The sequence below is a fragment of the Actinia tenebrosa genome, unplaced genomic scaffold, assembly GCF_029948245.1.
Source record: "Actinia tenebrosa isolate PJP-AT-01 unplaced genomic scaffold, QUT_ActTen_1.0 PGA_scaffold9__36_contigs__length_13948895, whole genome shotgun sequence".
NCBI lineage: Eukaryota > Metazoa > Cnidaria > Anthozoa > Actiniaria > Actiniidae > Actinia > Actinia tenebrosa.
This window is the reverse complement of record NW_028292586.1, coordinates 12,918,907-12,946,470: the sequence shown is the minus strand read 5'-3', so window position 1 is coordinate 12,946,470 and position 27,564 is coordinate 12,918,907. Positions and strand designations below refer to the sequence as shown.

The 27,564-nt window shown below is 38.5% G+C and overlaps 4 protein-coding genes across 5 annotated transcripts in view; 1 reads left to right on the top strand and 3 right to left on the bottom strand.

Annotated features, from left to right (window-relative positions):
- Positions 1–24,763, bottom strand: part of LOC116293801 (uncharacterized) — a 59,504-nt gene extending 34,741 nt beyond the window's left edge. Inside the window, exons 1-32 of the mRNA XM_089024547.1 lie at positions 24,015–24,763; positions 23,138–23,316; positions 22,644–22,916; positions 22,273–22,459; positions 21,691–21,884; positions 20,902–21,033; positions 20,309–20,531; positions 20,017–20,123; positions 19,579–19,641; positions 19,148–19,285; positions 18,566–18,722; positions 18,165–18,398; positions 17,544–17,740; positions 17,121–17,255; positions 16,714–16,968; positions 16,234–16,317; positions 16,045–16,149; positions 15,610–15,717; positions 14,853–14,957; positions 14,407–14,514; positions 14,160–14,276; positions 13,925–14,032; positions 13,704–13,772; positions 13,124–13,231; positions 9,017–9,115; positions 8,857–8,944; positions 8,473–8,604; positions 8,170–8,397; positions 7,730–7,941; positions 7,399–7,458; positions 5,474–5,521; positions 88–159 (exon numbers count right to left, since the gene is read on the bottom strand). Of these exons, the coding sequence (XP_088880673.1) occupies positions 88–159; positions 5,474–5,521; positions 7,399–7,458; positions 7,730–7,941; positions 8,170–8,397; positions 8,473–8,604; positions 8,857–8,944; positions 9,017–9,115; positions 13,124–13,231; positions 13,704–13,772; positions 13,925–14,032; positions 14,160–14,276; positions 14,407–14,514; positions 14,853–14,957; positions 15,610–15,717; positions 16,045–16,149; positions 16,234–16,317; positions 16,714–16,968; positions 17,121–17,255; positions 17,544–17,740; positions 18,165–18,398; positions 18,566–18,722; positions 19,148–19,285; positions 19,579–19,641; positions 20,017–20,123; positions 20,309–20,531; positions 20,902–21,033; positions 21,691–21,884; positions 22,273–22,459; positions 22,644–22,916; positions 23,138–23,316; positions 24,015–24,177 (4,488 nt within the window). The 5' untranslated portion in view covers positions 24,178–24,763. The remainder of the gene's footprint in view (positions 1–87; positions 160–5,473; positions 5,522–7,398; positions 7,459–7,729; positions 7,942–8,169; positions 8,398–8,472; positions 8,605–8,856; positions 8,945–9,016; positions 9,116–13,123; positions 13,232–13,703; positions 13,773–13,924; positions 14,033–14,159; positions 14,277–14,406; positions 14,515–14,852; positions 14,958–15,609; positions 15,718–16,044; positions 16,150–16,233; positions 16,318–16,713; positions 16,969–17,120; positions 17,256–17,543; positions 17,741–18,164; positions 18,399–18,565; positions 18,723–19,147; positions 19,286–19,578; positions 19,642–20,016; positions 20,124–20,308; positions 20,532–20,901; positions 21,034–21,690; positions 21,885–22,272; positions 22,460–22,643; positions 22,917–23,137; positions 23,317–24,014) is intronic.
- LOC148904887 (uncharacterized) lies at positions 238–3,054 on the top strand. 2 transcript variants are annotated; one of them, XM_089025235.1, is made up of 3 exons: positions 238–407; positions 890–944; positions 1,243–3,054. In XM_089025235.1, the coding sequence occupies exons 2-3, from the start codon at positions 922–924 to the stop codon at positions 2,045–2,047; spliced, it is 828 nt and encodes a 275-aa protein (XP_088881361.1). In that variant the 5' UTR covers positions 238–407; positions 890–921; the 3' UTR covers positions 2,048–3,054. The 2 variants fall into 2 exon arrangements, with proteins under 2 accessions (XP_088881361.1, XP_088881360.1); XM_089025234.1 differs by lacking the exon at positions 238–407 and having other exon boundaries at positions 435–944.
- LOC148904886 (uncharacterized) lies at positions 3,071–4,544 on the bottom strand. Its single transcript, XM_089025233.1, has one exon. The coding sequence runs from the start codon at positions 4,422–4,424 to the stop codon at positions 3,345–3,347; it is 1,080 nt and encodes a 359-aa protein (XP_088881359.1). The 5' UTR covers positions 4,425–4,544; the 3' UTR covers positions 3,071–3,344.
- On the bottom strand, positions 9,495–12,461 carry LOC116293791 (protein PML-like). Its single transcript, XM_031701264.2, has one exon. It carries the CDS (start codon positions 12,425–12,427, stop codon positions 10,283–10,285), a length of 2,145 nt encoding a protein of 714 aa, XP_031557124.2. The 5' UTR covers positions 12,428–12,461; the 3' UTR covers positions 9,495–10,282.
- Positions 24,764–27,564: the final 2,801 nt, after the last annotated feature.

The following is a 27,564-nucleotide window of genomic DNA, read 5'->3' as shown; positions in this document are numbered from 1 at the left end:
GCGGCTGCTTAACGGTTACTAGATGGTGGCTGCCTAATATAGGTACTATTGTAGTTTTGTAGCAACCTTGAACTTGAAGCAACTTACCGCTAGTGTAGCATCAAGAGAGTGCTGCTGATTTCGCTTGTTCACGGCACGGTTCCTCAATGCACCTTGGACCTGCAAGATGAAAACATCCAGTTCATAGGCCGCCTAGTCTGCTAAAAGCATGTCAAAATTACAGGGGTGGGGTGAGGATAACATTAGACTGATTTAGCATCGGGACGGCGACGCCGAAGACGACGTGACGGCGCGCGGTATGGACTGGAACTAGCGGTTTTTAACTTCCGGTTTTCGAAGCGACGTCCTACACGTCCCGTTCAGGACGGCGTTTGCAGTCATTTGACGTCGCGAAGAAAACGTGAAAAGTAAGTAGTCTTTAATTTACTTTTATAGCCTAGAAGGTGATATAATTAAGCAAATGCTTGACTTAAAATACTTGCCAATTAGTTCACTAGATAATTCAATTCGTCTACAATTCATTTTACTTCACAAATGGAAAGAAAATACGTGGATAAGCTTACTATCAAGCTAATTAGCGAAATGTCACAGCTTCTAGTTACCGGTGTAATAAAACTGTTGCCCCTGGAAATTGTTTTTGAATTGTTTTAATGAAGAAATTTTAAAGAACAACTCGACTAGGTACTAGCTTATCAAGGTTATTACTATTTATAACAACAACAACAATTAATGTTGTGCTTTAAAGTTTTATAAATATTCATATTTTATCACATCTTCCTCGTTGTTTTTTCATTCCAGTGATGTGTCAAGAGGACTGTTTTTATCGATATTTTAGTCATATAAGATTAAACTTTGTAATTCTAATTTTTCTCATTTTCCATTATAATAGCCCATTGTAATAGGTAAAAACGAAGAAATAGGATGGAAGCTGAATCAAAGAAAAAGTAAGGCTCACTGCATAATAAGACTACAAATTTAATATTATTTACAATGTAAACACCTCATGCAAAAATAATCATTAGAAATACCATTTAAATTTGTTTATATAATAACAGAAATTATATTATAAAAACAAAATAATTAAGTATAAGCTCATAAAATATTAAGTAATCTAAGTATAATATAATAGCAATATATACAATGGTACTATACAATTATAACACTACACTTTTATCTCATGATCAACAAAAACGTCATGAGCTGTTTTATAATTGGCTTATATTTTTCTATCTTTCTTTATAGGTCAGTAATGACTTGGGGTGAAACTAAAGACTTGATGATGTTGAGGGTGATCGCAGCAGAGGGAGTTTTTGTACATAAATTTGGTAGCAGGGAAAGAGGCAAAACCTGGCAAACCGTTGCCAAGGAATTAAATGCACAGCCAGGTTTTGAAATAAATGCGAGATCAGTAAGAGACCAGTATACTATCCTATCAAAAAGACTCCAAAAGAAAAATGCAAAAGAAAAGAAAGAAAGTGGTGGTGGAGGACAAGAGCCAACTGAAATCGAAGAAATATTAGAAGAACTGGCAGAAATTGCAGACAGTACAGACAAGAGATGCGAGGAAGAAAGTGAAAAGAAGAAGGAATTGAATGAAGAAGACAAACTCAAGGCTACAGATATGAGGGATAAGGCTATGGAGAGGTTTGGGCAAACAAGGAAAAGAATTGCAGCGGATCACGATGCTGGAGATGATGCCACAAAACCAGAGCAAGTAAAGAGAAGGTCTTCATCTGATACACTTGAATGGCTTAGAGAGAAGGGAATAGAAGACAAAATATTGAAGGAAGAGGAGACAAGACAGAAAAAAGAAGAACTAGAACTTCTGCGGGTGCAGCAGAAAGATCTTTCCAAGCAGCTCATATTGCAGCAACAAAGCCAGCAGGAGCAAACAAGGCTGATGCAACAGCAAATGGCTCAACAAATGCAACAGCAACAGCAGCAGGCACAACAACAACAGCAACAGCAGCAATTTCTCATGATGCAACAACAGATGCTGGCTGTGATACAGCAGCTAGGTCATTCAAGTTCACAAAAAAGGGACTAATATTATTGTAGCCTAAGTTCCCTTTCTCTTTAGTTTGTGGGTTTATATATATACATATATATATATATATATATTCATATTTATAATTATTTATATATCATACAGTTATATATTACCTTTCACCTGTATGTACTTCATGCCACGTGGCACAAAAGGCTTCTTAATTATTTATTGTGCAGGTACATTTATATTCAATATCTTTACAACTTTGGGAATTTATGAACCTATAAATATATTTGACATTTTGAATAAAGTAGAATGCAATAACAAAAAAAAGATAAATAAATTATTTACTTTCAAATGTATTGCAATGTCAAGTTTGTAATGTCAAACAAATGCTATTCATGTGTCTTCCATTAAAAAAATAATTTGAATGATAATAAATGTTATTTGACTATCCTTGAGAAAAAAAAACATGTAAAGCATTACATTTCATTTGCCCTATTTTCCCTAGATGTCACAGTTTCCTCATAAGGGGACGAAGTGATTAAGAACAATAAGAATTTGGAGCTCTGATGTACCTGGTTTTCAAACATTTTATTAACTGTTTTTCCCAGTTCTGATTTCCGAGTTCAATTTTTGCAGTTTTTGTGTTTTTGCTGTTTTATCCTCCTCCCACAAATAAACACGATTCTTTGTGTAAATTAAACCGAATTGTTTTGATAAAACATCACACTTTCATAAGGTAATAGCAGATACAGTAAAAAGTCCCGCATATAATAACCTCCACTACTTTTCCAAGTCAGGTTGTTATGGTTCTTAAATATTTGGAATCTAGTGACAAATCAGGTGAGTAGGTCCATAACAGGTTCTTAAATTTACCAGCCAAAAACAAAAATTCTTAGATCCTTAGCACATGCTTTGCACATTGCCAAAGCTTTATGCTTTAAAGTGTACAGCATATCAATGATAATTGAATTTACATGGTCTCATTTTATTTACATATTGATATTTCAAATGTTTATATCTCCAAAAAGGAAATTTGAAATACAAAAATAATGCAACCATACTACAACACTGTTCACATATAAGTGATTTTGAACATAATAAAAAATCTTTGATATCCACTTTAAGCATACTTAAGAAATGTATCACTTTTCATGTTAAATTTCAGCCTGGTGATTCTGACATTATCAACTGGTTCTCAAATGGAGTTTTTACTGTAGTCTGTATTAAAGTTATACTCTATTACCTGCAAACAGTTATTTCATGTCGTGGCATTTGGATCTATCTAAATGTAAATGTATAGATTGAAACTTAACCAAATGCTACAACTTAAAACAACTGCTATATATAACTACTGGAAATACTCTTGTAGGGTAGGAGGTGGTAAATTAAAAAACTGGGAAACTATATTTTCATATAGACATGTTCTTGCATTCTCCAGCAAAGCACTTACGAGGTAGAGCTTTCCAACAGCACTAAGACCAACTTTTAGTTGTTTTTTAAAGTCTACAAACTTGAAATAGTTGGTAATGTTCCCAAACATCCACTCCACTGAAACTCTGACCTCACTCATTGCCTTGTTGTACAACACCATATCGTTGGTTAGATGTGCTCCCCTATATGGAGTCTGGAGATGCACATTTAATGGGTATGCTGGATCCCCATAAAGGCAAAGTGGTTCTCCATTTACCCAGGCAATACGCCTCAGCTCTGTTAGCATGTTGGATTCCTGTAGAATCGTGCTGTCGTGTCTCCTTCCCTCGTATGGTCCACACATGTTTGCAATCATCCCATTTGGTGTCACCACACTTTGAAATTTTATGCCGTGAACTCTTTTATGGCCATTGTAGAGAACTCTTTGATTACGCTTTGGCCTTGAAACCTGGCGAAGTGTTCCATCCACGAATCCAAAACAGTTAGACAACGGAGCACCTCGTCGATGAATTGCTTCAGCATATTCTTGTAATTTCTGTGGTTGTAACATTGGTTGATTCCAGTCTGAAAGGCGATGGTGATGGCTGTCATAAACGAAATCCAGAACCGTGTTAAAAATAAGGCACAACTCGCTAGGATTTCTTCCGAATCTGGGCACCATATCACTGTATCGACAAGGGAAAGCAAGCCTTTTCAAAAGCACACAAATGGCTTCGACATCACTACATACTGTTCGCTGACAACATACAAACTTTGGAGGAAATCCAAGTGCTTCAATCAGGCCATTCAAATCTTTCTTCGCAAATCGCAGTTCTGTTCGACATTCAGTATCATCCCAATCATCCATATCAAATCTACCAAATTTCCAATAAGGAAATACTTCTCTAGAGGAATTGGCATTGTAGAGAAGAGCAAATTCATACTCGTCGATAATGTTTTGGTCGAAAGCAAGCAAAAGGGCTTCTCTGACAACCTGAAGTCCGCCACCTGTGGCCATAACTTTAAATACGTTACTGTACTGTAGTTGCTTTGACTTTTATAGGAGTGTTTTTATTTTTTTTGAGAATAAACCACAACAAAAACAAACCGACGCCATTTGTATTTTCTCTTGTATCCGTCACGTCTTCGTCATGCTAGCTAAATCACGTATACTCACGCCGTCTTGCCGTCCTAGAACCCAGTCCATACCGCGCGCCGTCACGTCGTCTTCGGCGTCGCCGTCCCGATGCTAAATCAGTCTATTGAAAGATGAAAGAGGAGCAGAGAACGACAGTTGTTGATCTGGTGGTGAGTTATGTGACAGACAGACAAGACTTTGTGAGACCGTCGGTCTGGTGGTGAGGGATGTGACAGACAGACAATACATTGTCAGTCCGTCGGTCTGGTGGTGAGGGATGTGACAGACAGACAATACATTGTCAGTCCGTCGGTCTGGTGGTGAGGGGATGTGACAGACAGACAAGACTTTGTGAGTCCGTCGGTCTGGTGGTGAGGTATGTGACAGACAGACAATATAATACAATATAATACATTGTTATTCCACTCCATTCCAGCATTGATTTACTGCATTCTTTGGTTGTCAACTTTGGTAATTTCTTCAGAAATTTTAAAACTAAGAGTAATAAACACACTACTCAGTTATCAACGCCACGTTTTTAGACAATACCACGTATCATGCGTAAATGATAACTATCTCTCACGTTTTTCTGACAATCTTTTTTCGATTGATTCAGATAAAACATGCAATGCTATAAAGTCTGGTACATATAACAACAACTGAATGATCCTTAGAAATGCTTTTCAAATCGCTTTACTACTTTAAATTCAAGCTATAATTAGCGAAGTTACAGAAATTGTGTCTCTTAATGTTAAAAATTAGTTATAAAAGGTTGGAAGACACATGTCAGGTCTCAGTTGCAGACGCGTCGTGCGAGGCAGTTTTGGCGGGAACGACAAAACACAACCATAAATCGTGCTAGAAATATAAATTTTAACCTTCATTTTCGGCATTTATAGTTATTTTAGGATACGATTTTATAAACCTACCTCGTCTTCGAGATTCTGTAAATCATTCCGAAGTGAATCCCTCTGGTCCTACGAGATAAGACAATATAAACCACGATGTAGATTAGATCTAATTAACTCATCCTAGAATACACAACAACGACACCAACCTTTTTAACAGGTACATATGACGTACTCTCATGAAATCTAACTTCTTTCGTGGACATCTTACAACTTAAAAACCTAAATTCTACCCAATGAAACTCTAAGCAACGGACTAACCGACTGCCCAAGCATTTCCGACTTATTTATTGATTGGAAACTACTCGTAAGGTTCATGAGAGGTCAACATTTGAAAGATAAGAGCACCAAGGAAGATGTCACTTCTGAGTGTTAAGTTTCGTGTAAAAACATTTTGGCCGCGGTCACACTGGAGCTTAAATGCTGGCTAAATAAATAACACTTGTTTGTTTAACCTGTTCTATACAGAAATGCATGTGTGACCGACCTTTACCTCGATTATGAGATTTCATGTAATCCGAGGCGAAAACAAATAAAACTACAAAAGTTCCGAAGCTTAAGTTAAGACTAGTTCTTAGGAGGTTAGAAACGAGCTAAGTAAACGCTTTAATGAAGGAATAACATCTTGGCCAATGAGCGAAGAGTAGTTTGTTCATCTGATCATTACTCACTTCGGCACTTTCCCGCGTTTTTTACCTGAAGCTTAAAAGTTATCATGGCTACACGCTTGCTAACCGGTACAGCTTGTCTGAATCGTGTATTCTCTCGCTCTAGCTCGGGACCGACTAGAGCAACAAGCTCTTCGAAAGTATTTTTTGTCATACGGAAATGTTCTTTCCAGTACATGGTTTGGGAGGCGTTGTTAAGCTGTACTTCGAACCAGCCAATCTGTGGCCGAGGTAAAGTCCAAAATCGCCTCTCATGGCGTCTAGTTAAATTTTGATAACACAGTTGCAGAAATACGAATGCTGCTGTGTTCTGCAATAAACGCTGCCTACGATAAGCAAAATGTTGCTGTAGTACTTGAAATATTCGCCTTCTTGTTTGACGTCTACGCAAACTTTGGTTTTCACGTGAAGTTACAATCGTACGCCAGATAAACAACAAAAGATAAATGTTCATGTCGGGAGCATGAACTGAAATAACCTTAGGTGATTCGCAAAGGTTTATGTTTATTTAACCTATAATAAGACAAGCCATTTATCTAATGTGACCACTTTGTTCTTAATACCGTCTTAAGATTGTTAAGATCATAATCAAAAGAAACCCATCTCAAGCCTATTCAGTGGCCCCAGTGTGACCGCGGCCTTTGTCATAGCTAGATATTTGGACAAGATTGTTTGAGGAGGCTGCACGCAGACAAAAGGGAAAGGTAGTTTCTTTTGAAGTCAGTCCGGGTTGAAACAAAGAAGGTGAAGATGTAAGGGAAGCTTGTGTAAATAGTAATTTAATAGAGCAGGAATTAGCATTGCAAACTAATGTAATGTTTATCTACTGGTTGGATCAAATATCAAAGAAAATTCGATGATGAGTTTGAAAACCGTACAGGCCCTATTGCACGATGCAACTTTTACTGCAACTTGTAATGCAATGTTTTTACTTTCAAGCCAAAAATGTATACAAACACATATATAATCACCAAAGTAACCATGCTCTATTGTTAGTAAAAGTACATGGCAAGGTAATTTCACGCGCTTTCATTGGCCAATTTGCGGTCCATAACTTACGTTACGGACCACAAGCCCAATAATTGGAATATAAATAAACATATAATATTAACCTCCTTGCTCTCTCTCGATTTCCCCACTTTTTCATGGCCCGCGCGCAAAGCACTTGGGTCATAAGGCAGATGGAAAACTGAAAACTTGGTCATAACCTACGGCACGGACTTCGTTTCGTCGCATTGAATAAGAGCTATATGTCTTTCCACAGGGTACCCAACTCACCTGAGCTGATTGCTGTTTGGTAGAAGTCAACATTCCCTCAAGAAGTCCCACTTCATAGTCCTGAAAAATCGAAATATTTGCATTCATAAATAGTTCATGTGCAATGAAAAAAGAAAGAAAAAAAGGGACAAAAATTCCCAAAAAAGAAATTCCCATAAATCAATAATCACCACATTAAACATCAGAAACCACGAAAAATGCACCAGCTGATTTGGATTACCAGGTCTCCGTGTTCAATTACACAAAAACATAAAACCCACATTAATTGAACAGTGGATACCCTTAAAAATGAACCAAACAGAGAAATATGGAGGTATCACGTGACTATTACCAGGTCTCCGTGTTCGGGCACGTTACAAAACGGGTCATCCATCTTTTCTTTTTTTCTCCTTCGTTTTGTTTTGTCCTCTGAAACACCATCGTAGTGGTGATGATGAACCGAAGGTCCATATACGCCGGGGCTGACAACTGAGGCTCCCAATACTGTAGGGCTTGTTGGTAACTCCATATTTGGTACTGTAGTGCCTTTAGATCGAGTACCACCTAAAAATAAAGGCATCATTGTTGGCTATATTCAAACTGAGAAAATCCAAGAAAAAAAGCCGTTTAGAAATTAGACCAGATTCACAAACAAAGGACCGTTGAACACTGAAAGTTTTAGAGCCACCCATATCTTCCCCACCCCCCCCCCCCCAAACAAAAATGAAAAAATCCCAAAGGATTTCAAGAGCTTTAAAATTAAAATCTATTTATAGTTTTACGATTTTTTACCTTTTGCAGATTTTTTGAAATGATGATGGTGATGTATCTCTCCTTGACTGTTCACCAGGCCCTTAACCAAAACTCCAGGCGTGGTTGCTATTCCAGTTCTTTCGATTCCCATAGCATTACCTACACCTGGTTGGTATCCCTGTGTTAAAGCCTCGATTTGACGTTCTCGGTCGTGTAACACTGCTCTCAGTGCGTCGATCTCGTCAACCAGGGAGGGGAGGGTAGGTCCTGAAGTGCGAAAGGATGAAAATGTATCAAAAAAAAGAGACGGGACATAATATCATCCCATTCTTTCCTACTCACCATGTGGAACAGAATATATCTGATCTCCTGGGGACCTCTTCAGACGAGACAGCTCGTGTTTTAGTCGTTCAAGCTCGGCGTTCTGCTGCGATAAAGCTGATGCGAGGTTACTGATCTCTTCTCTCTGCGTACCTAAAATATATGGAAAATCTTCTCAGTAACTACAAGATGCACTTCAAAAAGGTTTAGATCTGGTGTCGTATGAGTGCGAAACATACAGTTCTGACTAAGAGTACTTACACGGTACGACGTGCTATAACATTTAAATGGTTTCCCATTGTCTTCCAGTAATTCATCGAGTCACAAAGCGTTGCTACGGCTTTTTGCCGTGTCGTTTCCCACTCATACGAAAACCCCTCTAGTATAGGTAACAACAACACTAACCTGATAATGGGTCTTCTTTGGATGCTTTTTTCAACTGTTCTTGTAAATGTTCATCTCTGCCAGCCAAAAAGGCTTGTAGTCTCGCAATCTGTTGGGGCGGAAAAGACACTGAGTCATTAGCCAAGAAATGATGCACGAATCATCTATTAAATCCATGTACCTGTTTTTGTGCATCTGCGAGCTCCTTTGCCGCAGCAGCCTGAGCAGCCATTGATCTCTGATCAGCACGCAATGCGTCAAGGTCTTTCTCATACTTGTCCTGCAAGGCATCGAAAAAAAGGCTTTTTCATCAAAACATTGAAAGGTTTCTTTTAAAGTGCACGAAAAACAACTTTTGTCAAATTAATCGTTTCAGTAATTGGTTTCCAAATCCAAATGTTTTTAAAATATTAAATATTATCCACACATTACATTAAATATATTTGATTGACGGCAGTGTATTGCCTATTCCATGTCACGACCGTTACAGTATAGTTTCCCATGTACCTCCGCACGGTCCCATGTACCTTTATGTACTCTAATTATGCATTTGATTGATAACAGTGTATTGATGAAACTCGATTAGCGCGTAGCAATAAAAACAGTAATAAAAAACGAAGAAAAACGAAGAAAAATCGTTTATTGTAATCAAACCTTACACTTCTTTTTCGTCATTGCTTGTCAGATCGAAGCTAGCCTTGTAATATATTCAATTACTTTCATATTTTAAGGGTTTTTAGGTTGTCATAGCAACAGAACGCGAGACCTACCATAACCATAATGCATTATGGGTATAACAAGTTTATAGTAAATACCATATGGTATAGTGCAGACCATATATCCGTAAAAAGACTTCGTAAGAAATTGAACAAATTTGCACGAATTAGTAAGTCCAGTACACCTCAGTAGACTTCAGTAGACCTACAAAACTTTACACTAATTTGTACAATTTTGTTAGTTAAGTTTTTCACGGATATATGGTATGCACTCTAGTATAATCTCATTAACCTGACCAAAGAAGGGCTAAATCGTAAGTGATAAGTGCTCTTAAAAGACTCATAAAATATGTACAAACTTTGAAAGATAATTTGATAGTATTTATGATATCGGATTGTCTGATGTTGTGACACAACAACAAAAGGAACGGCGTTGCGACACAAATTGCATGAAGCAGTGCAGCATATAACATACAGCGCAATTTGAAAAAAAATGTCGTGAGACAAGTTGCAGCAATCGTTGCAAAAACTGGAATTCGTTTCCATACTTTTGGTTTGCTTCTCCGTTGCAACATGTAAACACTCGTGCAACTTGTGTCGCAAAGCTGTTGTGAGAGAAAAGTAGCAGAGAAAATTGGTCCGTGTAATCGCGCCTTAAGATACAACTTATTGATCAATAATGTTATAAGTATAATGAGTGCTATATATATATACATTAATAATAGCAAGTTCTACTTAACACACAGCACACCGGAATCCCCCGTACTAACTAATAACTGACCATCTTTTAAGACAGTTATATATTTAGGGTTGTTGATTACATCACAAGTCCTTCCAACAAAACGACCATCCAATGTGAATTTTTGTACGCGGTTATTACCATTATCACACACCAGTAGATGATGGTCATTATCAATAGCCAGGCCCATTGGTCTATTCAACTGACCATCAGCACTGCCTTTACCACCAATCGTTGATATTCTAGTCGGTACTTTATTTTTCTTCTCCAATACATGAATAACGTGATTGTTATAATCACTGACGTAAAACAGTCCATCATGTGTTATCACATCAGATGGAGTAAACTTGTCCTGTGTTGTCAAACCAAACTGATATTGATAGTCACCGTCTCTTGTGAAGACTTGAACACGATGATTATCAGTATCACACGCAATGATGTTACCATCGTCATCAACGTGTACTCCCCATGGTTTACGAAACTCTCCATCCCCGTTACCTTGGTTACCAAAGGTCTTTACCAATGTCCCTGTCGTAGTGTTTACTATACATAATCTATGGTTCCAAGAGTCTGCTATGACTAAATCTGTATCGTTCAGAAATGCTAAACCTACAGGACGAGACAGTCGTGCCTGTGCACTACCTTGACTACTATACGTCAGTAAGAGACTTCCATCAGTGGTGAATACATGAACACAGTCAGAAGACCTATTGGCAACAGCGATCCTACTATTATCTCTGTTAAATACTATACCTGTCAAATTACTAGATTCTATATTTACACCTTTCGTGTTAAACTGTCCTGTTGTTCTCATCTCTTGTGGCTTGACATTAAATACTAGTGGACTGTTAGATACAGGATTCCCATTCACTTGAACCTCTGCTGTCAAACGACCAGCTACTTTAGCCATGAATTCAACTTCTACTTTACCATTAGTTGTCAAATAATTCTTTTCTATTTTCACATTTTCTTCAGGCTTGATTTGAACGTCTATAACATCCCTTGGATCATGATTGCGTTCTCCTGTCGAGGTTTTAGTTATGCATACCAGCTTTCCTTTCTTTAAAGCTTCTATCTCAGATTTCATCTCAACAGTGCTCTTCCTATAGTCCGTTTTCAAACAAGTAAGTAATTCTCCCAGCCCTGAATTCACTTCTTGCACAAGCTGCTCATTAGGAATGAACTCAACTCGATAGGACAGTGGAATGTGGTTGAAGATGAATTTCTCCGAGCATTGTGTCTCTTGAATGTTCATCATTTCACTTGCCAGTCCTCTTTCCATCACATTCTTGATGTGTTCCTTGACGGCTGGAATATGATGAATTACATTCAAGTTTGTTGTGGCTGTGTCCAACTTCTCGTCGATTTGTCTCAGCAATTCTCGTTCACTTTCTCGTAGAATTTCAATGATCTTCTCGGTTTTTTCTTTGACTTCTGTTTTTGCTTTTTCTCCTTGTTGTTTGATTGTGGTAGCAATCTTTTCTTGTTGTTGCTTCTCCTTGTCATCTAATCTCAAATGCTCTAGTACCTGCAGATGCTTTGACAATACATCTTTCTTGATTGAAGCAAACTTATCTAAAGACATTGTCTTATGATCCTTGTGATCGTCTTTCCAGCATGTCACACAAATCATGTCTTCACAGTCTTCACAGAACAACTCTAGCCTGTGAGGTGAGTGAGTTTTACAAGGATTTTCTCTTGTTATTATGAACTCAAGATCTTCTTTCTTCAAATCAGCCAGACGTACGACCTTGTGATCTTTGATAAATAATGAATGGTTTTTCTCGCATTCTACACACATCGAGCGATCGCAATCAAAACAATACCAAGAAGCTGAAGAATGACTCTTAGAAACGGAGCAAACCTTTTTTCCTTTTACTAACGCCAGACCCTTCACGATTCTTTCATATACTAGACATGGCTGTAGATCTTCGATACAGCTTGTTTCTTGCAGAGGCGTTTCTGATTTACATTTTGGACACTTGAAGATGTTGACTCCTTCGATCAGTTTGGCATGTTTTTTTATGCAAGACTTACAAAATATGTGAAAACATGGCAAGATCTTGGGTTCTGTAAGCGTATCGTTACACAAAGAACATTGGACTTCCTTCTTAAGATCATCGACAAACGATTTCATGTTGGAAAGAGTTGTGGGAGTTGTTGTCTGGAGATCAGACGCCAAACCAGTCTTGGAAATGAGCGTGACCTTTATATTCCAGGCCTGACTACATTCCTTGAAATAATATCGTTATGATGCATAAATAAGGACACAGGGTAACCACGCTCAGTATTTCCATGGCTACGTTAGCTGTGGTGGAGCTAGAATTAGCTCAAAGTTACCGTATAAAATAAGGAATAAAGATTTCTCTGGTGAGAATGAGGAACGAGGTAGCGGCTGGACAGTCGATGTTTTCGCTCACATTTTGTCGATTCTAAACATCACTCACACGCTAGTAGCGACTACAACCCCGCAAAGGCCGGGAGCAAAAACTATGGAATAAGTCTACGAAATATCTATCGTGTGAAAAGATTTTCAAGCGAACCACTCGAGACACGTGTGTTTTCTCGTATATTGGTGTCCACGTCTATCAAATTGAAAGCGGTCGCCTCAAGAAATGTTGGAATTTAAGGAAATCGCAGAACCCCAAAAACTGCTGACACAAGGGGAGTTCTTTACCGTTTACCACAAGTTTTATAATTGGTTTAAATAACAATGCATATGATTAAAATGACAATAGATTGGTCTTCCAAGCAAGTAAACAAAACCTATCCTAACAAAAATGGTGCTTAAAAAAAGCAGCCTTCGATTAGTTTACTGCTGACACCTACATACCTTGAGCAATTGGCTCTCAGCTTCTTTGAGCATTTTTCTCAGATCGTCAATCTGGTCCTGTAGTCCCTGGACGCTTGCCTGGTGTGCACGGTCACGGAGCGTATTTTCCTTTAAACAATATCAAACAATTGCGGTGTTTTAATGATCTGATAAACATCGTTGAATCTTGTTATCTGCTTCTAATGGTGGTCAGTGTTTGAACACCAAGTAGCGATTCAGATGATGAAAATTCTGCACAGCAAAGGATAATATTCGACCTGGATACTTTAGGTATAGTAACGATTTGATCAGGTTGGATTTTTTTAATAAATTGCCTCTTTATTGTAATAGCGCCATTGAACTAACGGAAATGGCGCTTTATATACACACCTAATTGAAAAAACGTTGTCGGGTTCAAAAAAAGGTTATATCATTAAAGCTAAGACTCAAGGGGAGCATGGGATGACAAACAATTATGCTAATTTCATGCGTATTGCAGTTTTCCCTTCCTGTGCACATTTTATGCATCATGGCTTGTTGTTAATCTAGGTCGACCGACTTTGCTTTACTGTGCATTTTTTTTATTATTATTATCGTGTACCTGCAGAGCCTGGTTTTGTTGGTCGAGTAACGTTTGTAACGCAGCATTTCTTTTCTCTGCTTTACTAAGCTGAAGGAACAAGCAAACGAGACAAATATATCCCAAAATAATTGGTGAAAATGAATGGAAAATGAAACTTATTGAAATACTGGGAAAAGCATGGGATTATTCACATTGCTGTCTGTCATAAATACAAAAGATCTATTTTGCGCATCACTTACATCATCGTCAGCTTTTTGTCGCATTCTCCTCAGTTGATTTTTCAAACGATCCAGTTCGTCTTCTAGTCCTCTGACTTTATCTGCATTGGATTGGCGCTCTTTGTCCAACTACAAGACAGACAAAATGGTTACCATGGTACCAATCACGTGGTATGTAGCCTTAAATTTTCTTCGTACGCATTCTTGTGCAAGCAAGGAGAAAATGGTAAAGAATGTGTTGCACTATAAAACATACTTGGTCGTTGTTTTCAGCCAGCGCTCTTTGTAGTCTCTCGTTAGCGCGTCCAAGTTCATCTTGAAGTTCTTTGATCCTACCCTGGTACATGCGTCGGTCATTTGCGCGCTGATCTTCCTGGAAACACAAGACATTATGGAATCTGGGACTTAGAAATAATACCATCCATGTATGATAATTATTTTGAATGGAGGGGGGGGGGGAGGGGAGGAGCCACCCAACCCCACCCTCCCTGATGAAAACTTACCAGGTATTGCGTCCGATCGTTAGCATCTTGCAAAGCATCAGCAAGAGATGCTATCTGATCCTGGAGTTCTTTCTTGGCAGCAGCATGATCATCGTGTAATCCCTTCAGCTATTACAGAAACATGTATAAGTATTCTATAGGAATACATTCTACTTCCTATATCTTATATTAAACTCGTTATCAAGAACACACGCGGAATAGTACGATTAACCGTCGCTTTCAGCTACATTTACACGGATGTCAATCAAGGCGTTTCCATGACATCCATAGACACGTGCCTTTGAAAACGTTGCATGTTTCGCGACGATGTCATGGAAACGCTTTGATTGACGTCCACGACTAAACATAATCTACTTTGTCGCGAAGACAACCCCGCGCGCGTTAGCATAATAACGAGAGAAAGGAACGATGATTAGAAAAATAAAAATACGCGATGTAAACCTTACCCTGTCAGCTTCCGCTTTGGCCTTGGCTAATCGATCATGTAGCTGGTCTAATCTATCCTCCAGGTCACGAATCTTGTTTTCTAAAGGCGCTCGAGCATTATCGACCTAAAAACCATAACATCTTGTTAAAAAAAATAAGACTTTTCCACAGGAAGCCCTATTTCGATAACCGGCCTTATACACTGAAACTTGCAAAGGTTTTACAGCAAGTCGGCAAGCTCACAGAGTTGGAAAATAGTCACTGGTCTCTTTGATAACCGTTAAGTAACTTAAGTTTGTTCCTCTAGACCAAGCAACGCTATGCAAACATCATATATTTATTTAGTCTATCCGGCCAACAGATAAAAAATAATATCAATCATTGGCCGATACCTCTTGCTGCTTACAAGCACGCTGCTCTTGTTCCACGATCGAATAGGAATAACAGTTATTACATGATTACAAGAGTAATCCTTGTTTTACGAGGGTAGCACTTAATAGCCACTGGCTAACAAACCTACAGCCCTCTTTCCACGATCGAATCGAAATCTAGAAGATTTCTTTTTGCGCGGAAGAAAACCGGAAAAGCCGAGAAAACAGTCAAATAAGATATTATTTTGTTTTGAATTCAAATAATCGCAACTAATAGACCGGCCCAAAACACAAATCTGGATAAACTGCTAACAACCCTAATGTCTGTCAATAAGAAGAGTAGGTTTTTGTGGAGAAAGGAGCTAGAGAAATAAACGATAAGAAGAAAAAAACATTTCATAAAGACCTCTCGTTCCATGGCGTTTCTCATCTGTTTTATTCGATCCCTTAGCTTTGCTATTTCGTCTTCTAACCCTTTAACTTCTCTGTCATGGGCGGCGTTTTGTCGTGCGAGCTGTAAAAGATAAATTCAAAATGCTGTTGGTGTAAAGTGGCTGGATGAGAGGTGCTTGATGAACAGGTGGCCAGAGTTATGACATGACTTGGTCACGATCTGACAACAGGTAGCCCAGGTAGAACGGTATGGCGAAAAATGAATAAATGAATGAATAAAGAAATATAAGACCGAATGAATGAATAAAATCTACATATTATTCGCTATCTTTGTTTTGTTTTGCCACCTGGACGCCCCATAATTCATTGCGATTCAAGATGGCCGCCGTATCGTCGAAGTGGTCCTTTGAAACAGAGCATTTATAACGATAAATTTCAAAATGAGTACTTCGTTCTGCATGTCTCCTTGTCTTGCCAGGTTGTCCTTTAGTCTTCTTAGATCATCTTCTAGTTGACGTATTTTAGCCTCCTTGTCTTCGTTCTCCATCTCCATCTACGAAACAAGAATATTATTTATGCAATATATGCAAAATGAGAGCCCAATCTATATGGTCACATATATATACTGTATTCGTACCTGTCTTGCACGATCGTTAGCTTGCTTAAGTGCGTTCTGTAGGTTTTCTATCCTTGCATTGAGATCTTTTATCAAACCATCCACCTGATAGAACAGAGGAAAGTATAGTTTTAGTTCAGCGATAAGTCATCAACATTATCATCATCCATTTATCATCACCAATCATTACCATCATTATTACTACCACCACCATCATCTTCATCACCATTATCATCATCATCATGCAACATCATCCCCATCTCATCACCATCACTATCATCATCACCATCATTATCATCATTATCATCATCATCACCATTATCATCATTACCACCACCACCACCATCATCATCATCATTATCATCATTATCATCATTATCATCATCATCACCATTATCATCATTACCACCACCACCACCACCATCATCATCACTATCACCATCATCATCACCAACACTGTCATCACCAACATCACCATTACTTATGAACAGTCCACCGTACCTTATTCTTATCAACTTTATCTCCTTGTTTCTCTTTCTTCAGTGCTGCAAGCATATCCAAGTATCTTTGATGAAGATCCCCTAACGTCTCTCCCAACTCATCACCACGTCCTAATGGTTGACGAACAGTCTCTCTCTCGGTATCAATATCATCTCTTAGATCAGCCAGCCTGTCAAGGACTTCGTCTTTGTCGAAGGAGTGTTTCAGATCCTCTTCAAGCTCCTTCAACCGTTGCTCCAATTCATCGTTTCTTGCCTATGTGTAAAATAATACGCAGCTTTGATTAACAATGTACACGGGCGTTCTGTATTTACGACTTAATTAACAGAAAGGTGAGATGAAAATAGTTGAAAGGATAGAGGGAAGGAGAGAGATGGATGGATGGATTCTTGCATCGTTTCCTGTACCTTGAGTAAGTCCACCTGTATCCCAAGGTCCTTCATCTGTTTTTCTCTTTCAAAGCCCGCCTTTGCTGCCTGCAATGCCTTCTCTACTTTCTCTTGCTCTCGGCGAATTCTGTCATCTGCAGCTTGACGATCAGCCTGGAAACATATGCCCAATACATTCGAGTCATTTAATACAGAGCAAAACATCAAAAGATATGATCACCATATTGAATGACAAATTTTCGTAAAATTCATCCAACATGGATGCTATAAAGTCATGCGCACTCTAAGAATTACGTAACTAGTGTTCAGCGGTTACCGAAGTATCGGAGATAACCCTCTTGTCGGTGCTGACCATAAATATCGCAGGCTCCGGTGTCGGACTTATGCCCTGCTCCCGCCTTAAGTGGACGAGGAAGACTCGGCACTCGTATGTTATCATACCTTCATTTGTTGCTTCAGCTGATCCAACGTATTTCGTAGTTTCTCCGCTTCCGCTTCAGCAGCCTTCAGCCTCGCTTTGGTATCCGCAAGAAGAGGTTCCGAAGAACTGCCCTTAGCCACCTGGCCTTCCAGTTCGGAAAGTCGCCGTCGTAGGGCGTCGGCGTTAGCCTTCTCTCTGTTGAGTGCATCATGAGCAGCTGAAAAACAATGCAAGCAAGTTAGTCGTGACGGTTGCTATGTCTTACGCGTAAATACTAAGCCACAGGCATCCCATATCCATTCTAAAGGTTTTTCTGATCACAAAATACTCCTTAAGAGAAAAAGAGAGATAAAGGAGAGGGTTTGGGAGGTGAGGGGGAAAATATTTTGAAATAAGGAATTTTCTATAGTGACCATTTCGCAATGTTGTGTATGTATATGGGGTATGTGTGGCGGTGGTAGTCGTGGTGGTAGTGGGTAATGATGAGGGAGATGGTGGGAGATGAGGGATGATGAGGGAGATAAGGGAGATGGAGAGAGACAGATGTACAAACGAAGGCTAAGAAACTATTTTTAGGTGTCCCAGTGATTTCCATAAATAGACCTCTCTGATATGCTACAAACTTTCTTGTCCGCACTAACCTTGTAGTTGTTGTTGCAGCTTGGCTATACCATTCTTCAAGTGGTTATTCTCTCCTATCTGAGCGTGGTGGTCTCTTAACTGTTTGACCAATCCGTCATTATCCTGCTGCAGTTTAGCGATCTTTTTCTCCTGTTGCTCCACCTTCTGCCTCATTGAATCCAAGTGATGGTTCAACTCGTCTATGATGTCTTTGAGTTCTTCCTTGAGTTGGCCTTGCCCTTCTCCTTCTCTCCCTAGACAGCAAACAAAATACTCAGTACACATTCCCGATCAGTTCGCCACCCCCTCATGAAGATAGCTGTAACCCATAAAGGATCGTTTTGCCTCACTGAATAGTGGACTCGAACAAGACATAGGATTGAATTTTTTCTGTGAAAAATGTGAAATTTTACGTGCTCACTTTTGGCAGCGAGTTCATCTTGTAGTCGCTGTAATTCCGCCATTTCGTCCTCCAGTGTTCGTAATGTTCTGTCGTGGTCTTGCTTTAAGTTATCGTACTCTTTCAAAGCGTTGCGTAACTGATCTTGAAGCGCTGTAAGCCTTGTCTTTAACTGATCCTAAGAAAACATCAAACAAAGAATCTAATGAATGATGAGGATGACAGCAACGACAATGTTTGACATAACAATCATCATCATCACCACTATCATCATCATCTTCACCATCATCATCATCATCATCATCTTCAGTAACAGTATTATTATCACCAACACCATCACAGGGGCGTAGCCAGGGAGGCCAAGGGGGCCCGACCCTCCCCATTCTCACGCTGTAAAAACATAAAAACCTATGTACTCACGTGATAACTTCGACTTACCGATGTTCTGAAAACGGGTTTTGCCCCCCTCCCCCAATGCAAAATCATGGCTACGCCCATGCATCACCACCATCACCATTATTTCCTAACGTAAGAAAGAGCCTACAGCCGTTAAGACATTGCTAGAATAACATGGTTAACTCTATCTTCTCCTAACAGACTCACGTAAGCTGGATCACTAGGTGATGTAGAATTGAGCGCATTATTCAAGTTGTTCAGCTCTTCTTCTTTTCTTCGCAGATCATCTCGTATCTTGTCCATTCTCTGTGCCAATTCAGCAGCAACGTCTTGAAGTTCTCGAATCTAATCAGTACCAAACAAGAAAAGTACTAAAAAAAATTCAATTTAGTCGTTTTTCTCTAGGTTCTAAGTTTTTCCAACATCCTTATGATTCCTTGACGAAACCCAACACCCTAAATTCAATCTGTGAGTTAGCTTGGCCATGCACTGACTTGGATCAACGCAGAGGTTGTTTCAGGGTTTGATCTGTGAGTTAGTCCAGATGTTGTTTCGGGGTTCAATAAGATTTAAACGCTGATGGTTTTAAAGGTGTATTTATGACTGCGCACAAAGGAATACCTAAAACTGATACTTACAAACTTCTTCTTGTCTTCAATGGCAGCCAGCAACCTCTTTTCTTCGTCGTTCAAAAGTTTAATCTGAGGAAAAAAGAAGCAACACTAGAAAAAGAAACAAAAGACCTTTTTTTCTCAAGGTTGCGCGTTTATCCAAATTTAAGAAACTTGACGGTCCATGACACAAGAACCGGAGCTTTATACTCACGTTTCTAAGAGATTTTTTGATAAGAATTCATAAAATCGATTCTTCTCCTCTTTAAATATAAAACTGGCTTCTCAATTTGACTGAATTTGCATTTTCCAGTTTTGTGGCCCGCCAAGTTGGATGCGCACGCAACCTTGAGAAAACGGTCTATCTATAAATTAACATTACAAATTTGTAAATATACGAGACGCTAGTTATGATTGCAAGAGAAAGATCAACAACACCCGGATTATCAGACGTGTTTTATCTACCTCTTCGCCTATCGCCTCCTGTAGGAGCACCAGCTCGTCATTGGCATCCACGAGTTGCGCTTTCCGTCTTCTTAACTCTTGCTCTAGTCGCGCTAGTTGTTCCTCAGCTGCAAAACAACAAAGAAATATAGTCTGAGCTTTACAGTCCTGCTAATGATAGGAAATATATACCTGGTTCGATATCTCATTCCGCCCTTTCTATCACCTATCACCCCTCCCCCCCCCCCCCCCCCCCCCAACCTTAAAAGACAGCGCTCTATCAAACGTTTTCACATTCACATTTCATTCATACCTTTCTGTACTGCTAGCTCCTTGTCTCTCAAGTCCATCATCAGTGCCCTGTGTATCTCATCTTGTGTCATCTTGTTCTGGTTGTCATATCTGTCACTTAGTCGAGCTTTTAATTCGCTCATCTCAGCCTTCTGTGCTGGGCTCAGAGCCTGCGAGTCGAAGGCAAATCTGTTTGGCTTGAAACCTGCTTTTCCTATGTATGGTGCTTCGTCATCTTCCTCGGGCTGAAATAATGATCAACGAAATTTTAACATCCGATTGAATTGGAATTAGATTGTAAATAAGGTTTTACTGAGAGAGGAAAACAAAGAACTTGGAGAAAAACCAAGATTGAATCAAGGGAAAGACCTAACAAACTCTACTCACGTGGAGCAAGGTATTGAACCTGAGACCTGCGAGGTGAGAGGCGAATGCACTACAACTAAGCCACCTTTTATCCTGCCATTGCTCCACTTACATTCATACATACTGCTGTTTTCCACTTTTAATCCACCCCCTCTTGCCTCGATTTCACTACTAGTACTCCCTGCCTTTCTTGCTTCATTTTCATTTCTGTGATATCATTGTGTTTGAATGGAATGTGATCTTCCTTACCTCTGCACCTTCTGGCCATGGCATCTTTCCTAGATGATCAAACTTGGCATCTAGTTTATAGAATGCTAGCTCTTGTTCTAGTTTGTACTGCTTTTCACATGCCTTGGAGAGCTCGGCTGTCTTACTGTTGAGCTAAAAACGATAAATAACATTTAACATCATCATAATTATTATTAGCGCTAACTCCTCAATCAGCATCAACATCATCTATGGCAACAGCATCAACTCACCTCTTCACACTTGTTGTGCATAAAGCCTTGATACTGCAGCAATAGCACTACCCACAGAAAACACTGGTATCATCAAAACCATCATCATCATCATTATCACCACCACCACCACCATCATCATCATCACCATCATCATCATTATCACCACCATACTAATTATGAATATCATCAATATCATTGTTATTAACATCAATGTCAATGTCCTCATCATCATCTTCATCATCTGACAACATCATGATTGTATCATCATTCATTGCCATCATCAGCAACCACTTCATCATGATCAGAATAACACAACTCTACATTAATTACTTTTCCATCACCAACCAACTCACAGTTTCTTCCTTGGATTCCAGTTCTCTTTGTAGCCATCATCAGCAACCACTTCATCATGATCAGAATAACACAACTCTACATTAATTACTTTTCCATCAACAACCAACTCACAGTTTCTTCCTTGGATTCCAGTTCTCTTTGTAGCCATCATCAGCAACCACTTCATCATGATCAGAATAACACAACTCTACATTAATTACTTTTCCATCAACAACTAACTCACAATTTCTTCCTTGGATTCCAGTTCTCTTTGTAGCTGTTTGATCTTGTCTGTTTGTCTGGATTCTTTTTCCTTCTGCTGTGAACTCAGTCTACTAAGCATCTCTAGTTCTGTACTAACTGCTCTTTTCTCTTCAAACAGAGCATCATACATATTCTCCTGTCTTGACAACTCTGTCTCCAGTCTCCTTATCTCATCTACAGTCATCAACAAACAAAAAAGTAGTCAGATTCCAAGGGAACATCTTAAATAGGATCAGATGTCACATGTGAAAAGGGTTTGTTTGATGTGTTTTTCTCTCCCATGCCACAAGGGCTTTTCCCCAAGTCTTCCAGGTTTTCTCCCTTTGTTAAAATCAACATGAGTTAGAAATAATTGTATTGCATAGAATATATTGAATGTAGTCACCTATGGTAGAGTGTGTGAGTCAAAGTGATCCGAATGGGAAACAAGTATTTACACTACATTTTTTTACCCATGGTATTAAAAAACTTTCACCAAGATCACTGTCATATACAGTAGCTAAATCCTTCACCTCTCCCCTGCCACACCCAAACCCATTTTTGATTTAAGGATCTTTCTTACCTTGTCCAAATCTGTCATCGGCAAGGGCTCTTTCATCAGGTTTTATTGCAGCTCCATCAAGCACTGACAAGGATCGTAGCTGGAATATCACAAACTGTCGGCTGTGTGCCAGGGTAGACATAGGGTTACCTTCTATTGACACATCTATCAAATCTTGTTGGGGCCTTAGTTTGGTTATCTCAAGTAACTGTATAACGATTCAAAGGGTAGATTATAGTTAAGAGATACCAGATTATTATATATATTATATTTTCCAATCTTAGCTAATCCTTTTTCCATAGTAGTCTAAATGTTAGCCCCCACTTTTTAGGTTGCTCCAACTCCCTGGGTATAAAACTTTAAATCCCAGCTAAATAGGACTAATGACTTACACTTTCAATCTTGTTATGGGCAATATGAAATACTTGAAGCTCCTTCAGTTTCTTCATCAACCCTCCAGGTAACTGAGTAATCCTGTTCCCACTGAGATTGAGTTTCTGCAGTCTCACTAAACACTCCAGTCCTTCTATCTTACTAATGCTGTTCCTGGACAGGTTAAGATCTCTTAGTTGAGTCAGTTTATCAAGTTTTTCAATCTTCTCAATCATGTGGTTACTGATGTGGAGAGTTTGAAGCCGGCGGAGGCTATCAAGGTTTTCTATATACTGGAGGCAACAGGGAAATAATTGTCATCATGTTTGTTAAAACTTTGCATAGCATGTACTGCTACAGAGCCATCTCATTATCAACATCATCATCATTATTATCATCATCATCATCATCATTATTATATACTGAATTTCATTTCCCTCTTCATAAAAAAGAAAATTTATTCCCCTCTCACATAAATCTAATCCAAGTAAAAAAAAAACTTCAAATAACACACCTTAAACTTTTTCTTCAAATCTTTTCCCAAAATCAAATACAATTTAGTAATGTTCCCAAGGCTTTCCTCATGCGTTAACCTCTTGATCAAATTCTCTGTGATGTATGCTACTCCTGTCTTAGACGGGCTGATCACTGTTGAATCCAACTCTTGGCTGACATCTCTTGTTGGAATATCATCTGAGAAAATCATTATAAAAATGTACACTAAACTGATATTTATATGGAGAACAATTTGTACAGGAAATTGCACAATCTAGAGTACAATTTGAAATTTATAGGTACGAGTGATGTTTTGAAAGTTCTCAAAATTGGATTAGCCTTTGGGCAAGTCCAATTTGAGAATTTTCAAAATATCACGAGTATCTTTAAATTCAGAATTGTACGAGAAGATTGCACACACACTTAACAAAACTGAGCAACTTAATTGGGACTCTTACAAAGTACAATTTGGGAATTAATTATATTCCTATTGTCCAATCGGAATCGAATAACTTTGTTGAGTGTATTATAAGAATAACTATTTTTTTTCTGGATAATTGACTTGTCAGTGCAGAATAATCGTTGTTGCATTTGGTCGCCATATTCATTTCGAGCGGTGTTTGCATGCCATGTAAATAAACAGACATAGTGCTTGAGAAAATAATACAAAACAGCTGATATATATATATAAATATATTGTTGCAAACTGAGTTTTCAAAAGGAATCTTAATGTAGTTTTTGAGCTATAATATTAATAAAATACCATGTCTATATTATATTAATTAACGAGAGAGTAATGTAATAGTAAAGACAACATTATACTACAAAACGGTCAATACGGTCAATAATTAGCGTGTTTATATAGTGTGTTGTGCTTCGTATAACTTTTTCATTACCTTCATAGCTAGTATCTATTTTTTCTTGAGATCCATTTTCTAGGGCTGGTTCTTTCTTTATTGGAGAAGGAAGCTTTCGTCCTTTATGAGAGGAATTCGAAGATCTTCTCGAAGGTTTCCCATCTGGTGAAGGTCGTCGACCAGGAGACGAACTGTCTTCCATCTTGCGATGCTTTTTTCACTCCAAAATTAATTCCCCTAGCAACTGAAGGATTCAAGAAACCTTTTTCATTGAATACCCAGCTGAAATGGTCTTTCTTTTTGCTCAAAAGTTGATACTTTTTGAAGTATTATCGAGGTGTTTACTTGTAGTTGCAAGATCAAGAGGTCAGAGTGTTCGTTTGTGTTCTATGGAACAAGCAATTTTAAACCGTAATATTCCCAAACAAAAACCTTTGTTATAGCAACTGGAGACTCCTGGTTCTTCCTTCTTCCAAATATGATCTGAATAAATAAAATATCCGGGATAAAACAGAGGTTTAAAGTAATTAAAATATTGTTAAATGAATGCCATCCGTCGACTGAAGGAATTCATTACACGTCTCTCTTAAAATGGCGCCATTTTTTGAATTCAAATCACTGTTTCTTTGAATAAAATAACTATTCTTGAGATTTCTTTACTCTTTAGGATGATAACTCGAAGGATAAACCAGAAATGAAGCCATAAGAATAGTTTAAACAGAAGAAAGAAGAAGAGAAGATGATGAACTGTCAACTGACGCTCTTGATTTGTTTGTTGAACACTACTGGTATGGGTGGGGTAGGCAAGGTATGATTTTTGTTACCACAGGAAACCCACCACTTGTTATCCATTTTATTTTTATTTTTATTTTTATCACAGGTAGCCCAAGCTTGGTTTCTGTGGTGTCCTGTTATAAGGAAATGTATGGGGAATCATCAAAAATTTCAATAAAATCATTGAAACGTAAAATAAAGCCTCGAAATTTTACCCGATCATTGAGAAATAGCACTTCTTTCGCTCTGCGTGGTTATTTTTTGAATTTAGCCCGTTTTAAGGATTTTTTTCCCCACCAGTAAGAAATAAGAGAAGGTTGGAAACTCGGGATCCAAAAGCGAGCCATCACGAGTCTTTGAAACCTCGTACGTCTTCCAATTTTCTTTCCAGCGCCAAATTTTAGTAATAACCCTTCTCTCACATCCCTATAGAACCGAGAAAGTCGCATTAGAGATTAGTCTTCGCGTCTTTAAGCCATGAAATTTGCCTGTATTCACATACTACCTCGCTTGTTCTGACCCGTACTTGGAGCTCACTGTACACCAGTTCAACGGATTTCTTTCGGCAACCGACCCGAGGTCACGCCGGAAGTCTTCGTATCGTAAATGCGGATTCGATTTGGATATCGTATTTCTTCGAAATTATAAGTTAAATACTTTTGTATCTTAGGCTGTTAAAAAATACACTCACCATAATTTTCGAAATTATAAGTCATAAATACTTTCGTATCTTAGGCCGTTAAAAAATACACTCACCATAATTTTCGAAATCATAAGTTAGATACTTTTGTATCTTAGGCCGTTAAAAAATACACTCACCATATAATTTCGAAGAAATACGATATCCAAATCGAATCCGCATTTACGATACGAAGACTTCCGGCGTGACCTCGGGTCGGTTGCCGAAAGAAATCCGTTGAACTGGTGTACAGTGAGCTCCAAGTACGGGTCAGAACAAGCGAGGTAGTATGTGAATACAGGCAAATTTCATGGCTTAAAGACGCGAAGACTAATCTCTAATGCGACTTTCTCGGTTCTATAGGGATGTGAGAGAAGGGTTATTACTAAAATTTGGCGCTGGAAAGAAAATTGGAAGACGTACGAGGTTTCAAAGACTCGTGATGGCTCGCTTTTGGATCCCGAGTTTCCAACCTTCTCTTATTTCTTACTGGTGGGGAAAAAAATCCTTAAAACGGGCTAAATTCAAAAAATAACCACGCAGAGCGAAAGAAGTGCTATTTCTCAATGATCGGGTAAAATTTCGAGGCTTTATTTTACGTTTCAATGATTTTATTGAAATTTTTGATGATTCCCCATACATTTCCTTATAACAGGACACCACAGAAACCAAGCTTGGGCTACCTGTGATTTTTATGTACAATATATATAAAACCACCCGTCCCGCACGTTGTAACCCAGTACTTTGAGGGCCACTAGTTTATCAGTACCTTGCGTATCTATTATGTGTTTTACCAACTTGAAATAAAGTTGTTATTATTATTGTTATTATTATTATTTTTTATTTTTTTTATTTTTTTTATTTATTATTTTTATTTTTTGTTAAATGGAACATTTACTCCCCTTGTCTTTTGTACAACAGGAGGTATGAGTAAAGAATGCAAAACATATCACAGCAGGCTTGCTGAACTGATAGCCCGAAAGAAAGGTGAAGAGTACTGTTAGATTTGCATTGATTGACATGTAATTATATATGACGATCGTACATAATAAAACACAAATACACCACAATTACTGGCGACGAGGATGGCCACATTGTAAAAATTCGGAGGACTTCTTCTTGAAATAATGTGAGATTTCCTTGGTTTTCACAAACAAAAATGGCCTTTATTGGAAGAATAGAACCATTCGACGAAGCTACAGAAACATGGAGTGCGTACATCGAGCGTTTGGAACAATATTTTACAGTCAACGAGATCAAAACAGAGAAGAAAGTTCCCGCGCTTCTTACGCTACTTGGAAGTAAAACTTATAATCTCTTACGAAATTTAGCAGCTCCAGAAAAGCCTTCTGAGCTTGAGTATAATACCATCGTACACCTTTTGGAGAGACAACTATCGCCTAAACCGTCTGTAATCACTCAACGTTTCCGATTTCATACAAGAATGCAAGACGAAGGAGAAACTATAAACGACTATGTAGCACAACTAAGGAAGTTGGCGATTCACTGCAACTTCGATAACCTGAACGACACACTCAGAGATAGATTAGTATGTGGAATCCGTAATACCGGAATACAGAAAAGATTGCTTTCAGAATCTACGTTACCACTGGAAAAAGCTATCGCAATATCCGTAGCAATGGAAATGGCCGCGAAAGACGCCATTGAATTACAAGGTAAGCACAAAGAAGTTGGTGTAAACAAGATAGCTAAAGCAAAGCCTAGAAAACCAACCGAAAATCAGCTTAAACCAAGAGATAATACGTGTTTTAGATGTGATAAACCAGGTCATTCATCTAATTCATGTAAACATAAAGAAGCTACATGTTATTTTTGCAAGAAGAAAGGACATATCGAGAAAGCATGTTTAGCTAAACGCAGACAACAAACACGCCGCCATACACGCCGGAATGTACACGCCCTCGATAACAATGCCGATAGCGAAGACGAGTCGGACAGCGACAATGAACTTCCCGTAGGAAGCTTAGACATTAATTCGATAAAAGAGAAGAAAACTAAGCCTATTCAACTACCATTAAATATTAATGGAAAGAAAGTATCAATGGAGCTTGACACAGGATCAGCAGTTTCAGTTATGTCTAAAGATGAATTTGAGAAGCAAGTCGGCAAGGCTAA

Coding starts and splice junctions, on each gene's coding strand:
- LOC148904887 (XM_089025235.1), top strand. CDS start 922: ATGGAAGCTGAATCAAAGAAAAA. Junction 945..1,242: donor GAAGCTGAATCAAAGAAAAA/GTAAGGCTCACT, acceptor CTTTCTTTATAG/GTCAGTAATGACTTGGGGTG.
- LOC148904886 (XM_089025233.1), bottom strand. CDS start 4,424: ATGGCCACAGGTGGCGGACTTCAGGTTGTCAGAGAAGCCCTTTTGCTT.
- LOC116293791 (XM_031701264.2), bottom strand. CDS start 12,427: ATGAAATCGTTTGTCGATGATCTTAAGAAGGAAGTCCAATGTTCTTTG.